This window comes from Rhipicephalus sanguineus, chromosome 1 (assembly GCF_013339695.2).
Source record: "Rhipicephalus sanguineus isolate Rsan-2018 chromosome 1, BIME_Rsan_1.4, whole genome shotgun sequence".
Lineage (NCBI taxonomy): Eukaryota > Metazoa > Arthropoda > Arachnida > Ixodida > Ixodidae > Rhipicephalus > Rhipicephalus sanguineus.
The window spans coordinates 248,070,201-248,082,960 of NC_051176.1; the positions used below are offsets into that span (position 1 = coordinate 248,070,201).

The following is a 12,760-nucleotide window of genomic DNA, read 5'->3' on the forward strand; positions in this document are numbered from 1 at the left end:
GCGAAGGAAAATTTGCATTTTTGTTAAAGGGGCCATGACACAATCACCCAACAATTTACGGTTTTCAGCGAAAAATAGAAGTAGGGAGTCTATTTTGCCTATACATATAGAAAAAATGTACCATAAAAAATATTTCAGTGCAAAATAAGCCCTGGAAATCTCCAGCCAGAAACCGCACCCACCGCCGGCGACCGCCATTTTGCCATGGCATGTATGACGCCAGGTGTTGCATGCATGGAGCGGAGTTGTCATCTTCTATCAGTTTCAGCCTCTGCAAATCGTTCAGTTTCAATGCGAAGCCAAACAAACCTAAAATAACTCGATTGCGCGCGCAGTTTAGCGGAGCAAAATCATTCGACGGAATGCTGCCGCTGGCACAGCAAGCAGCTTGTTACATCATGACTCGCGAGTGCGCCGGTGTTGCCCAACTCTCGGGACGCTCGCATGTTTATAAAAGTATTCAATTATAAATTGAGTGCTCGACCAAATGCACTACATTTTCGCCAATTTGTTTGTGAACGCATTAGGATTAACCCACATAAAACAATATGATAGGAAATTGGGTATCATGGCCCCTTAGCAGGGCTACAAAACAGTGAAGACAGAAGAGCTTCTGTTGGTGTTGTCTAACTTTACACTCCAACGTATACACTGCTTTGATGATGATGAAACACAGGAACGTGTTCAGAAGTGTGCATTGTTTTATTTATTGGGTTTGACTTGTGTCAAGTACGACTTCACTTTCTTCCCACAGTCGGTTACCTTTATATGGGCATGTTTGGACACTATATCTATAACATATGAGGAATGGTTCTCGTCATGTGGAGCTATCACCTGTGCAAGCGTACAAAGTCAATAGCTGACATTCTGCATGAGCTTGACTAGCAGTCTGTTGTGTAGCAATATTCAGGACTGTTTTTCAGGAAGCTTTATTTTTTTGGCTCACAGCTTTTGGTCTTGGGTTTAGACAAAGCAATTAATGTTTATCGTATTGGATTTCATGAATCATGCTGAAGTCATTGATACACCATGAATTCTGCTGAGGCTATTTTTCTGTGTGTGTGTGTGTGTGCATGCGTACATACAAATTGTAAAAATGTGGGGGAGGGGTAACCCCCCCCCTTGCTGACCATGCGAATGACACTGTCTATAGTTAAAGAGGTCCCGTGTTTAGCACACTCGTCACTGTAATAATCTAGGCAATGTTAAAGGAACACTAAAGGCAAATAGAAATTTATGTCAGAGTGAAAGGTCAGTGTTGGAGAACGTCTAAAACGTCAATATTATCCATAACAGTGTTCTAGTAATCGAGAAATTAAGGTAAATGTAGGATGCTATATGCGCCACCAATGGGATGTTTTGGAACGAGCCCTATGACGTCAAGAGTCCAGAGTACAAATTATCACTGGTATTCAAGCTGCTCATGATAAAAAAAAAAAACATTCTGAGCGTTGCAAGACGTAATAAAATGCTGCTTGTGCGTTTCTGTTTGATTCTTGGAAAAAAGAACTTGACATTACTTTGTCGAACGGCGTGGATTGTGCGAAAGTTCCGTTTTCACAGGGCTGCGCTCCGCTCGCCCGGTCTTGTCTCAGTGGTAGTTTCGTTATTGCGTACTGCTGCATGTGCCTTGCACACTAATTAAAGTCGCTCTAAGTGAAACTTTGACAAAATGCCGTGCTCATGTGATGTTGTGTAATGTGCCCTTCAGAGCAGAAACCACAGCGTCGGCTGCCGAGTAATAAAGGCGGGCAACGTTGGGCAAGGCCACGGCTACGTCAGGAGGCCTTTTCAGGCGCTCGATTTGAAGTGCACTAACGCTGTGTGGACCACTAAAACATTATTTTCATTCAAAATAAGCATTTCCTTGTCAAGAAACAAGCACTATGAATTTTCTGGAACGCTATTTCAGCAACCAACATCGACTTAATATTTGCCTTTAGTGTCCCTTTAAGCCTTCGATTATTTGAGCAGTTGACACTGTTTAGCAGTTTCAACGTGCAATGCTCCGTTCATGTCCCATGAAAGTGCATGATTTTCTATCGTCCTTGTTTGTACTTGTTAATTTTGTGTAGTGAAATACTTCTGTATCTTTATTATTATATTACATTTATGGTTCTGCTGGATTACACAAAAAGGTCTACTAGTGAGTGCTCAAGCTGAACAGCATTATTGCACTTCTGATTCTTCTGATGGCATCATGGTAAGGCAGCTGAAGAATTAGGCCAAATGCTGTGGATGTGTTGTGTATAGCAAACTGTATGTGAGGTATTTTGGAGCATGCTGGTCACTCTGTTGTTAACTTTGCAGTGACAGATGCCGAGCGCAACCTGCTTCTGTACATGTACCAGCCTGAGTCTCGGGAAAGCTGTGGTGGGCAACGTTTGCTGAGAAGAGGAGACTTTCATGTGGGCTCACCTGTTGTGTCCATGTTTCGCATCAAATGCCGCATGGGAGACATTGCCAAATATGATCGCCGCGCAGCAAGCATAGTGGATGGCCGGCATATCACCATGATGGGTGAGCTGTGCTTACACTGTTATATTAGGAATGTGTATTCTAACTTGATTTCTCCTCGATATCGTGCGAAGGTACTCTGCAGTAAATGAGAACACCTTGCATCCCTGCATGTTCTTACATTTATGCTAATTTGCATAAGACCATACGACAAACCTGTAAAGCTGGAACCACACATACGCTTCGAAACGCTCGTGGGAGTGCATCTGCTTGTGTAGATCACACACGCCTCACGAGGGATGGCAGTTTCAATGCATACGTCAATTTCACCGGCGCACACTCACTCTGCTCACTCTAAGCAGGCAGTAATTGGCAGGTGTCACTTCATACTGAGCAGTTTATAGAGTTTCAAAGTGTGCAATATAGACCTAACTGCTCCACCTCAGTCACACTGGTGCTGGACAAAGCCATACCGTGCCACATACGCACGACCAGATGAGCACGTGCTCAAGTGCAGTGCTCATTGCTATTGTGTGCATGACGCGTTGTGGACCACCAGGTGCATCAGACCCACAGTGATATGAGCCATGTGAGCCCATGTAGCACTGCTTCAATATGCCACTCTCCGTTGGTTGAGCTGGTGCCGGACAAAGCACCACCTTTCACACCACGTAGCACAGCCATATGAACACAAGCGTGTACTAAATTGCGTTGTGCAGATCGCTATGATGTGCATGCGATGTGCACAAAACGTCGAATACGAACAAGCCACTTGAGCTTATGTAGTGCTACAATATGACTAAATATCTGTCACAAACCGGGCAACGGAATGGTGAGAGTAGCCCATCAGCAAGCGGTGAACTCCGAAGAAGTTGATGTGCCTCAGTTGTCATGCGAAGCTACCGTAATAACCGGAATATATAGGTCACCCCCCACCTCCTGACTTCTAGCTACTGAAAATTGAAAGAAAAACAACAACAAAGTACGTGTGATGGCCAAAGTATCGGGAGGTGCCTTCTCCGTGAAACAAACACAATTTCAAATGGTGCATAGTGAAAATGCCATTTATTTACACGTAATTTCCACATGGCAGAAAGCCAAAAGATGGGCTCAAGCATTATCCTCGTAACAACCATCTTGACAGCTTTAATTTAGGTGCACTTTGAGGTCACTGGTAGCAATCATGACACCAGCACGGCTCCCGGATCAACTCTGAAACCTTCGTCTTCTGATCGCTGCAAGACGTGATGTGATCCTTAAGCGCTCGCCAGTAGCGAATGCTTCTGCGGTGCACTCGATCTGCCCGCTGATCATAGCCGTATGTGCCACTGTAACCAGAGCTGCCAGCATCACAGGAAGCAACAGAGAAAGTGTATCTGGCGAGAATGGAGCAGCGAGAACACCCGTGCAAAGATAAACTTTCAATTATGGTTTGTGATTCACGGCTCCCGCTCACGTTCACGTGCGCTAGCATCCCAACACATCTTTCACACACTTCAGACCAGATTTCTTTGTGTTTTCGTGAACTCTGTCGCTGTTTCCTTCAGCGCTACGGTGCACTGTCGTCGGCCACCAGTCGAGAACAAGAAAAAAAAGGCAGCTCGGAGCCCAAATAGATTCCCAAGACGACACTAGGCTGGTAATAAACAAAGCGACGCCAAAGATCGCGATGGCGATGGAGGCGGTGATGATGATGTTTATGATGTCTGCTGCCTCTTCCCTTTGGAGCGGGAGATTAACGGGCTATGCCGGATCGGGCAAGGAAGAAAAAGACAAAGCGAAGGTTAAGTTGAGAAGAAAATTTTAAAAGATGGAAGGAGAAAGGGAAGAAAATGAAAAGAAAAAGGTTGGTCAAATCCAATGCGCCCTCGGCGCATCGTAGCCACCGCTACCGCCGCGGCGCGCGCGTTTGCTCGACCTGTTTTCTCCACCAGCATTCGAGCCGCCGCTTCGTAGCCTCCAGCGCTTCCCAGCTTGGTGGCTCGCCGGACCCGCGAAAACCAAGAGCCCTTGCCAAAGCGCTGTTGTCGTTTGTCGTGCCCATCGTGTTTTGTCCCAAGGTGCCAGAGACCTGAGCATCATGTATCGCAGGTCGCAGGCCAGTACACTCTTGCACAATGTGCCGGATTGTCTCTTCTGCGTCCTGGCACAAGGGGCACACATTCCCAGGATTTGGGGACATTTGTGCTTGGCGCCATCTCTCGGTGGTAGCAACGGCGTCTTGCCATAACTGAATGGGAAATGGGCCAAAAAAATCATATCTCTTGAAAAAAGCAAGCTACCAAAAACGACTCGCGGTTTTACACAGTAGAGACCTACTGGAACGTTTTGGCAAAATTGCAGTATTGCACTACAAAGCGTGTGGCTTCCCAGGACAATTGAACACCGCCCATTAGAAATACATGGGGCCCCATTGTAAAATTTTAAACACTCTGGGAAGTTACGCGGTTTGTAGTGCGACACTGTAATTTTAACAGAATGTTCAAATACGTCTCTACTGTATAGAACCGGGAGTCGTTTTTGATAACTAGTTTTTTTCGTCAGATATGATTTTTTTCCCTTATTTCCCATTAAGTTACGGCAGGCCACCGCAGTCACCGACGAGAGATGGCGGTACGTGCATATGTCCCCAAATCCTGGTCATGTCGTGTCAAGCTCGGCAGTGTACCTGGCGCACAGCGAGCGTGTCCTAAGTACAGTAATACCTCGTTAACTCGAAGTAGTAAAAACCAGAAAAAATTTCGAGTTAAGCAGATTTTCGAGATAAGCAAAGTTGCGCAAATTCTATTGAGAAGTCCAGTTCTATCTAAAAACATTATCACTACTGACCAGTTTCTTAACAGGAGGGCCTAACTGGCTCTTTGTAAAGAATTTAAAGAAAAATAATGACATACCAGAGCTATCAACCAGCTGTGTTTTTCGGCGCTGCCTTTGTATTTTCGGCACTGCCTCGCAGTAACACTTGCACCTAGCAAAGCTTTCTCGAGTTGCTTAACACACCGCATGTGGCGATTATCCGCACCGCTGCACTCAATTTATTTCGCATCAAGCGAAACATGTTTCTTGTCTCGGCTGATGTCGTCACCCCTTGAGTAGCTGCGTCGACACTGCCGTGATCACCGTGCGTGACACCAAGTTGTTTCACTTAAATGGTCAAACCAGTCGATGTTGCAGGCGAGATCAGTGTAGCCCACCACTAAGTTCAGAGAATCGGCCTTCTCTGTCAATGTTGTGACGGGAAGGGGCTCCTCTCGCACGGTGCAACCACACAATCAGCGCCGTTTTGACGTCCGGAACTTCGGGCCTCGAATCCGCTTCTTTGATTAGTGCTACCTTTCTCTGCAGCATCAGTGACTTGCTTTACTTTTGGCGGCGTTATCCTCACCACATCGCACAACCGACAAGAAAATCCAAGCGACGTGTCTTGCGTAAATAAAATGCTGAAATTGCACCTCTGACGGTAAACAAAACGACGTACGACCCATGCTATTTTGCAGGGCCTGCCTCTGTGCACGTCTATGGCATCACATGACGTGACACAGGGTTGCTTGACAAAGTCGTTATGCCGCTAAGTTCTGACTTCACTTTCGGGAACAGTGTCCACTTCGTCGAAAGCGCGGCAGCCTCACGCAAACCTTGTGAAACGTAGACATTTTGCCACTAGCATTTTGTGAAACGGTTCGGCGACGGAATTTTTGTTCCACTCTCACTCGAGATTTCCAGATAACCGAAAGCGGGAACGGAAATACTTCGAGATGAAGGGCAATAGATACATTGCACCTATGGGCAATAAATACATTGCACCTATGGGAAGTCGTTCGGTACCGCAGAAAATTTCGACTTAGCCGATTTTTCGAGATATGCGAGTTCGAGTTAATGAGGTATTACTGTACACCACTTCACACCTCACACAGTAGCCTGCTGCCCTTGGAGTTATCATAAAAGCCTCCTTGGCAATATCCATCTTTCCCTCCTGATACAAGGCCAGGGCCCTCTTCGCTCGTCCCGACTCCCTCCATCTCTCGGTCTCCACCGCGCTAACCGATTCCCGCACCTTTTTCCTTGTGTCGCGCCGGAGGGGGGCCGTCAGCCGGATAGCCTCCACCCTGTATCGCTCCGACAGCGAGCGGGTTCGGGCAACCCATTTCGTCCGTACCGACCGGAGGTGTACGTACTTGTACACCTGCCGGGCCCAACGGCCATCTGGCACGCTGCTGAGGCGCCTCTCATAAGACAGTTTGGCGACTGCCTGCCTCGCCTCAAAAGACGACCACCCAAGGTCGCCCTGTACTGCCTCATTAGGAGTGAAGGCGTGCACCCCCAAGGCTGTGTGACCCGCTTTTCTTTGGCGAACCTCGAGCGCCTGCCTAGTCGCGGACGAGGGGCACACCACAGCGTTACCGAAAGTCAGAGCAGGGACCGCAACACCCTTCCACAGTTCCCTGGTGACCTCGTACCTGCTGAAGGCCCACAGAGCTCGTGAGCCCAGGAAGGCCTGGCGCTTTAAAGCCTTGGCACGCAACTCCTTTTCGTGCCCGCATATATAGTTCGTCGTTGCCGTCACCGTTACCCCGAGGTACTCGTAACTGTCCACCCACTCAATTTCCTTGCCCTGCAGCAGGAGGGTCGGGTCCCGCACTGCCTCCTGTGGTGTGAACCGCATGGCCGCAGACTTCCTTGCACTGAAGATCAGCCCAAGATCCATACCCTCCCCCGCACAGATGTCAAGCAGGGCCTGCATCTCTGCAGCATTTTCCGCCAGCAGGACTGCACTTACCCATAGTTGCCAGACTTCCAAAGTTTTTTGCCAGTGACTGGTATATATATAGGAAGATGCATTCCTGTGCTCATGCAGAGGAATGCATCTTCTTCATTACACAGTGTTTTGTTGGGTCCTCCTCACCTTCTTCTTTTGGCCACGTTGCTTTATCCAGAGAAGCCATAAAGCTTGCATTAACTGAAATCATTTTTGAAATTGTGTTGAAAAACTTAACCGACCAAACATATGAGATCCGTTTGAATTAACTACAAATTTTAATTGTGCAACTTTTCATAATCTTGATTCCACGGTATTAGCACTAGCAGAGTAGTTACAACCACATGGGATTGGTTGTCTTTCAGCAACCCTTGATGGAAGTCTTGCCTATGTTTTGCCCGTGCCAGAGAAGACCTACCGAAGACTACTAATGCTGCAAAATGTGCTGGTAACAAACATCCCCCATTATGCTGGCCTCAACCCAAAGGCATACAGGTAGGCATGATTGTAATGAGTGCACGATGTACAGACTTCTTTCTGCGCACTTGTTTCGAATGCACGTTTCTATATAGTCTCTAAATATGGATCAGCTTACACAGCAATAGCATACAGGTTAAAGGGACACTAAAGAGCAGCACGATTTTTCTCGCATTAGTAAAGTAGACTTCCACGATACCAAAAACACCACGCTTGCTGCGAGGAGACGCTTAATAAGCGAGAAAACGCGCAAAAAGAAAATACAGGTGGCGACGCCACCTTGCAATTCCCGCACCATTTGCCGTGATGTCACATATTTTTGACGGCGCCTGCTTGGGCCTACGTAGTTCCTAATTGGTCAAATCGATGTACATTTTCCTCTGAAGGGGCCAGAGACTTGACACAACGAGTTTGTGGAAATTTCGTCGAACCAGTGGCGCCAAAATACGTTAAATGCTCTGTGAAATCTCTTGCGTCACGAATTACAAAGTTCGGCGCGAAATTTAAAAATGACACTTTGAACTTGGTTTTCTCCTCTAATAATAAACCTATGGTGGTAAAATAAACTACACAAGAGTTCTCCGAGCACACTTTATCAATCTAAACCAATTCATTGTTTCTCTTTAGTGTCCCTTTAAAGTTTGACATACCTGGCTTGACATGCATTCTTCTTTTCATTCAGGATGTACTACTCTCAAAGGCGTTTTCTTGGCAATCCTCACAAAAATATTCTGGATGGTGAACTCATATGGAAGTTCATGCACTTGTCTTTTATGGAGCGCAGTGAGCTGTCAAAGAAGATTGGAACCACTGTCTCTCAGGTAGGCTTGGCTATATTTAGAAGTAGAGCTGATATTGGAGCTTCACTCGTGAGCTTTCTCTTGTTTTTCAGATCACTGATGACCTCCTGGAAATTGAAACGTACACGGCACATTTTTGAGCTCTGTAGAGTATTAGTACATGGTCTCTTGTAAATAGTCATTCATCATTCAGATTTCACCATCAACATGTACGATTAAAACTGCATGATTTTACCTGGCATTTTTATGCGTGATCTCTTGTCAATAGTGATTTACCTTGCATTTTTATCATTATCACTACTGCATTTGGGTATTGCAAACGAACAGATGCAATGCATAGATTACACTGTGGCAGTCATTTCTGCAAAGTATGAAATGGCTGCATGGCAAAAAAAGAGCTGAAATTTCTTACGGACAGCTGCACGGCCTTCCTTCCCAGAGGCTCCACTTTGAGTGAGTCGTATTTACGTGCACAAATGTCGTACACATTATGCACTGCCTGCATCATCACTGACCATTTCACACAACTTCCGTCAGTGGTGCAATTTAAAAAGCACAGTGCAGCTAAAATACACATAGAAGGAAAAAAAATTAGCACAGCTTGCACTAAGCCACGCAAAGCTTAGTGCACGCTGCGCTACACAGCAGAGCTGGTGGGCACATTTCAGCTTCTCTTGTTAACCATCTGTACAGAATGCTTGGGCAGAGGTTGAGCTCGTGCCTGTTCATTACGATAATTTTCTATCTACGACGCACGGCAAACCTCGACCATAACAGCTCTGCCGTAAAATTCCTATAAAGCGTGTGTGTCACAGAAATCGGGCAAATCCCACTACGTTTCAGCTTCTCTTTGTTAAACATCTGTACAGAGTAGAGGTGTGCGAATATTCGAGGAGGAGAAGTTTCACTCAGATACTTTTGGCCCCCTTAAATCACAGGAGGGGGAGGAGGAATAAACTTTATTAAGGGAAACCAGCAGGTTTAAGTGGCCGGGCCTAGGCCTCCCATGAGGGGACGTCAAGGGCTTGCCTCAACGCCGCCTCACGGGCGTGCTGGGTCGCCCAGGTTTGTTCGTCAAGAGCGGAGCTCCGCAGAGCCTCGCGCAGCCTCGACAAAAGAGTCGTGGTGTTAGTGTGTGTGTACTGTGCCGGGCACTCCCACAGCATATGCGAAAGCGTCGCCGGGTGAGTGCCACAGCACCGGCAGTTGGGGGTAGTGTACACGTCCGGGAATATGAGGTGGAGGCGGGCAGGGGAGGGATACGTGTTTGTTTGTAGTAGTCGCAAAGTGGTGGCCTGTGCCCGGCTGAGCTTGGGGTGAGGTGGTCCCTAGATTTTCAGTATGCTTCACCTCATCACACCCCGTATTGCGGCAAAGCTGCCTCTCAAGCTCCGTTACGGTCGAACTTGGCCAAGACACAGTCAACGTCCGGGGAAGAAACCTCGCCTGTTGAAGCTTGCTGAGGCAAAGGGAGGAGTGTCTGCTTGCACATTGAAGCTTGGGCGTGGTAAGGAGACTGTTAAATTTCTTGAACTCCTGCACTCGTGAACCAATTTGGAAACTTCGGCATTCGTTCGCTACATGGTGCCTTACAAACTTAGTGTTAAACGAAAATTTGCAGTCGGGACTGGTGAGGGGCTCTTTGACGTGTGCAATTATTGCTGCCCAATTTTTTCTGGTGCTTTTATTATTTTGATTACTACAAGTTGACAGCAATAATTTCCAAATATATAAGTATCGGTTGAAGTGCAGTTCATTTAGTGAATCCTTGCGAAACCTTATACTAGGTATAAATATCACAATGACTCTTTTGTAGTTCTCTCCTGCATTTTTTTCTCGGGTTGTATGGTATAGCCTGTGTGTGCGTGTGTGCATGCGTACACACTGATCTTTCTGAATGTCTGAGAAGTAATGAGAGGACTGATGTCCTCTCTTTACTAACTTGAAAATGATAAAACACTTAACATGAAAATGCATGCTCGAACAAGCCTGCTTGAGAAAAGTTTTTTTCACATAATGCCACAGAAAACATGCTAACAGCATCTAGCCCCTGCCATGTCTCCACTGGCTCAAAGACCTCTTGCCTCTTTTCTTTAGGCAGAGCGCAGAACATGTGTTGCTAAACTGTGGCTTGAGACCCCCTCCCCACCCCCGCCCCCAACAGACCTGTCAAGGGGATTGTTACACCCCTTGACTTGTGAGTGGTGCATGTTACAAACTGCCTAACATGCCTGGTTGTGCAGTGAGGTTTTTTGTCAGGTTCTACCCCTAACTCTGCTACATAAATACAGCAGTTTGCTTGGTGTGAAAACACCACTTGTTTACCAAATTTTTCTGCCACCCTCTTGAGTGAACAGTGAACATACTGCAGCACCGCCAGCTTGGGCCACCTGTTATGATTGAACGAATATTCCGGCACTGTAGGCTGAAGTGCTTGCTTCTTGAACCTTTTCAATGTGGTCTCAGCTACACTTATAAGGAGTGTGTCTGGAAATGTGGCTGCTTTCATGTCATTTGGTTGGCTGTGCATTTTGTGTGCACAACTTCAGTAATGATTATTTAATGCAGGAGCTGGCGATGCCTCTCTTTACAAGCTTAGAATGAGATGAGTGGAAAGATAGAATGTTCTTGTTTGAGCATGGCTCGTAAAACCCAATGCCATCATCACCATCATCATCGGCCTATTTTAAGACCATTACAAGATGAAGGCCTCTCCCAATGAACTCCAATTTACCCAACCTTGTGCAAGCCAATTCCGTTTTATGCCTGCAAACTTTTTAATTTCGTCACTCCATCTAATTTGCTGCCATCCTTGGCCATGTTTCCCATCCCTTGGTATCCATTCCATTGCTGTGACTACCAGTGCATTACAAGTCCTATGCATTACAAGGCTGGGCCCAGGTCCATTTCACCAAATGTCTACTAGAATACCGGCTACCTCATTTGACCTACTCTGACCCATTCTGCTGTTTCCAGTTTCTTATTGTTACACCTATCACTTTCTGCTCCGTTTGCATGCTGCATGGTCCTGAACTTTTTCTCTAGTTTCTTTGTTGTCCTCCAAGTTTTAGCCCCATATGTCAGAACTGGTAGTACGCAATCATTGTACTCTTTTCACTTTAGGGACAATAGTAGAACGCCTTTCACAATTGGGGGAATGCCTGCCGTATGCGCTATAGCCCATCCTTCAAGGCACACTATGTGGCTTACTACTGGCAAACTATCTAGCTGTACCCATGGGCACCTCTGGCCAATGAAATTGGGTCTTACATGCCAAATTACTATTCAGTTTAGCATCGAGAATTTTCCACTCAGCCAGACATCTCGCAAACTGTTGGAACGCATTATTCATAAATATATCATTGGATATTTATCTGAACACTACATTTGCTCACATGCTTCATGCTGAAACTTAGCACATGAACATCGGTGACACCATGAATTTCAGTCATTTAGCATATTTTCGCCACATTGGTTCAGTGAAATTTTCTAACACTTAATATGTTATGACTATTGGTCCGCTGGAACACAACGTTGACAATTTTTACTAATAAAAGATTGCATAGACACTAGCAGATGCCATTAAAATCTATGACATCACAGTGAGCTTGTCCAGGAACTTAAAGGGTGTGTCACCACCTGTGTTTCCTTTTTGCTTGTTTTCTTGCTTGCTGCCGTAAGAGAGGGGCTTTCAGTATTGTGAAATTGTAATTTAGTGATACGAAAAAAATTAACGTTAAAAGACAGCTTGGTGCCATTTTTGTTAATTACAGCAAAGCTTTTGATATCGTATGTGATAACAAACTCTTCATTAAACTCAAAGCAATAATTCATGGCTCTAACTACTATGCTTGATACAGGACTAGTTCGGCTCAATCATCTATCAGTATAAATGATGTCAAAGTAATTGTTGGCACTCTTGTTAAAATATGACTATATCCCGATGACTGTTTCCTTTACTCTGCTATACCTAATACTCATGGTCACATAAAGTTGAATAAAGTTTTTGCGAATAGAGCAGAATGTGTTAAATGTCACTGTCAGAAAATATTTTCAAAAACTTTTTCAAGTAAAAAAAGACCATTACAATTTTCATGTTTTAATGAAGCGCGGGAGCTCCACATTAAAGGGGCCCTGCAACACTTTTCCAAGTAGCCATGGAACGGCTTCACTAAAGGAACTTATTGTCTCACGAATCGACCACCGCAAAAAAAATTTTTAAATTCGTCCAGTTCGAGTGGAGTTACAAATATTTGTCACACGCTGTAAT

At 45.6% G+C, this 12,760-nt stretch overlaps 1 protein-coding gene across 3 annotated transcripts in view; it reads left to right on the plus strand.

The window, feature by feature from the left end:
• LOC119376638 (cleavage and polyadenylation specificity factor subunit 1) overlaps positions 1-8,731 on the plus strand; it is a 62,819-nt gene extending 54,088 nt beyond the window's left edge. For 2 of the 3 annotated variants that reach the window (XM_037646403.2, XM_049411063.1), the window contains exons 32-35: positions 2,311-2,520; positions 7,579-7,708; positions 8,373-8,511; positions 8,583-8,731. In XM_037646403.2, coding sequence (XP_037502331.1) covers positions 2,311-2,520; positions 7,579-7,708; positions 8,373-8,511; positions 8,583-8,630 — 527 coding nt within the window. In that variant the 3' untranslated portion in view covers positions 8,631-8,731. Of the gene's footprint in view, positions 1-2,310; positions 2,521-7,578; positions 7,709-8,372; positions 8,512-8,582 lie in introns of those variants that run through there. The other variant, XR_007414517.1, reaches the window with a different exon arrangement.
• Positions 8,732-12,760: the final 4,029 nt, after the last annotated feature.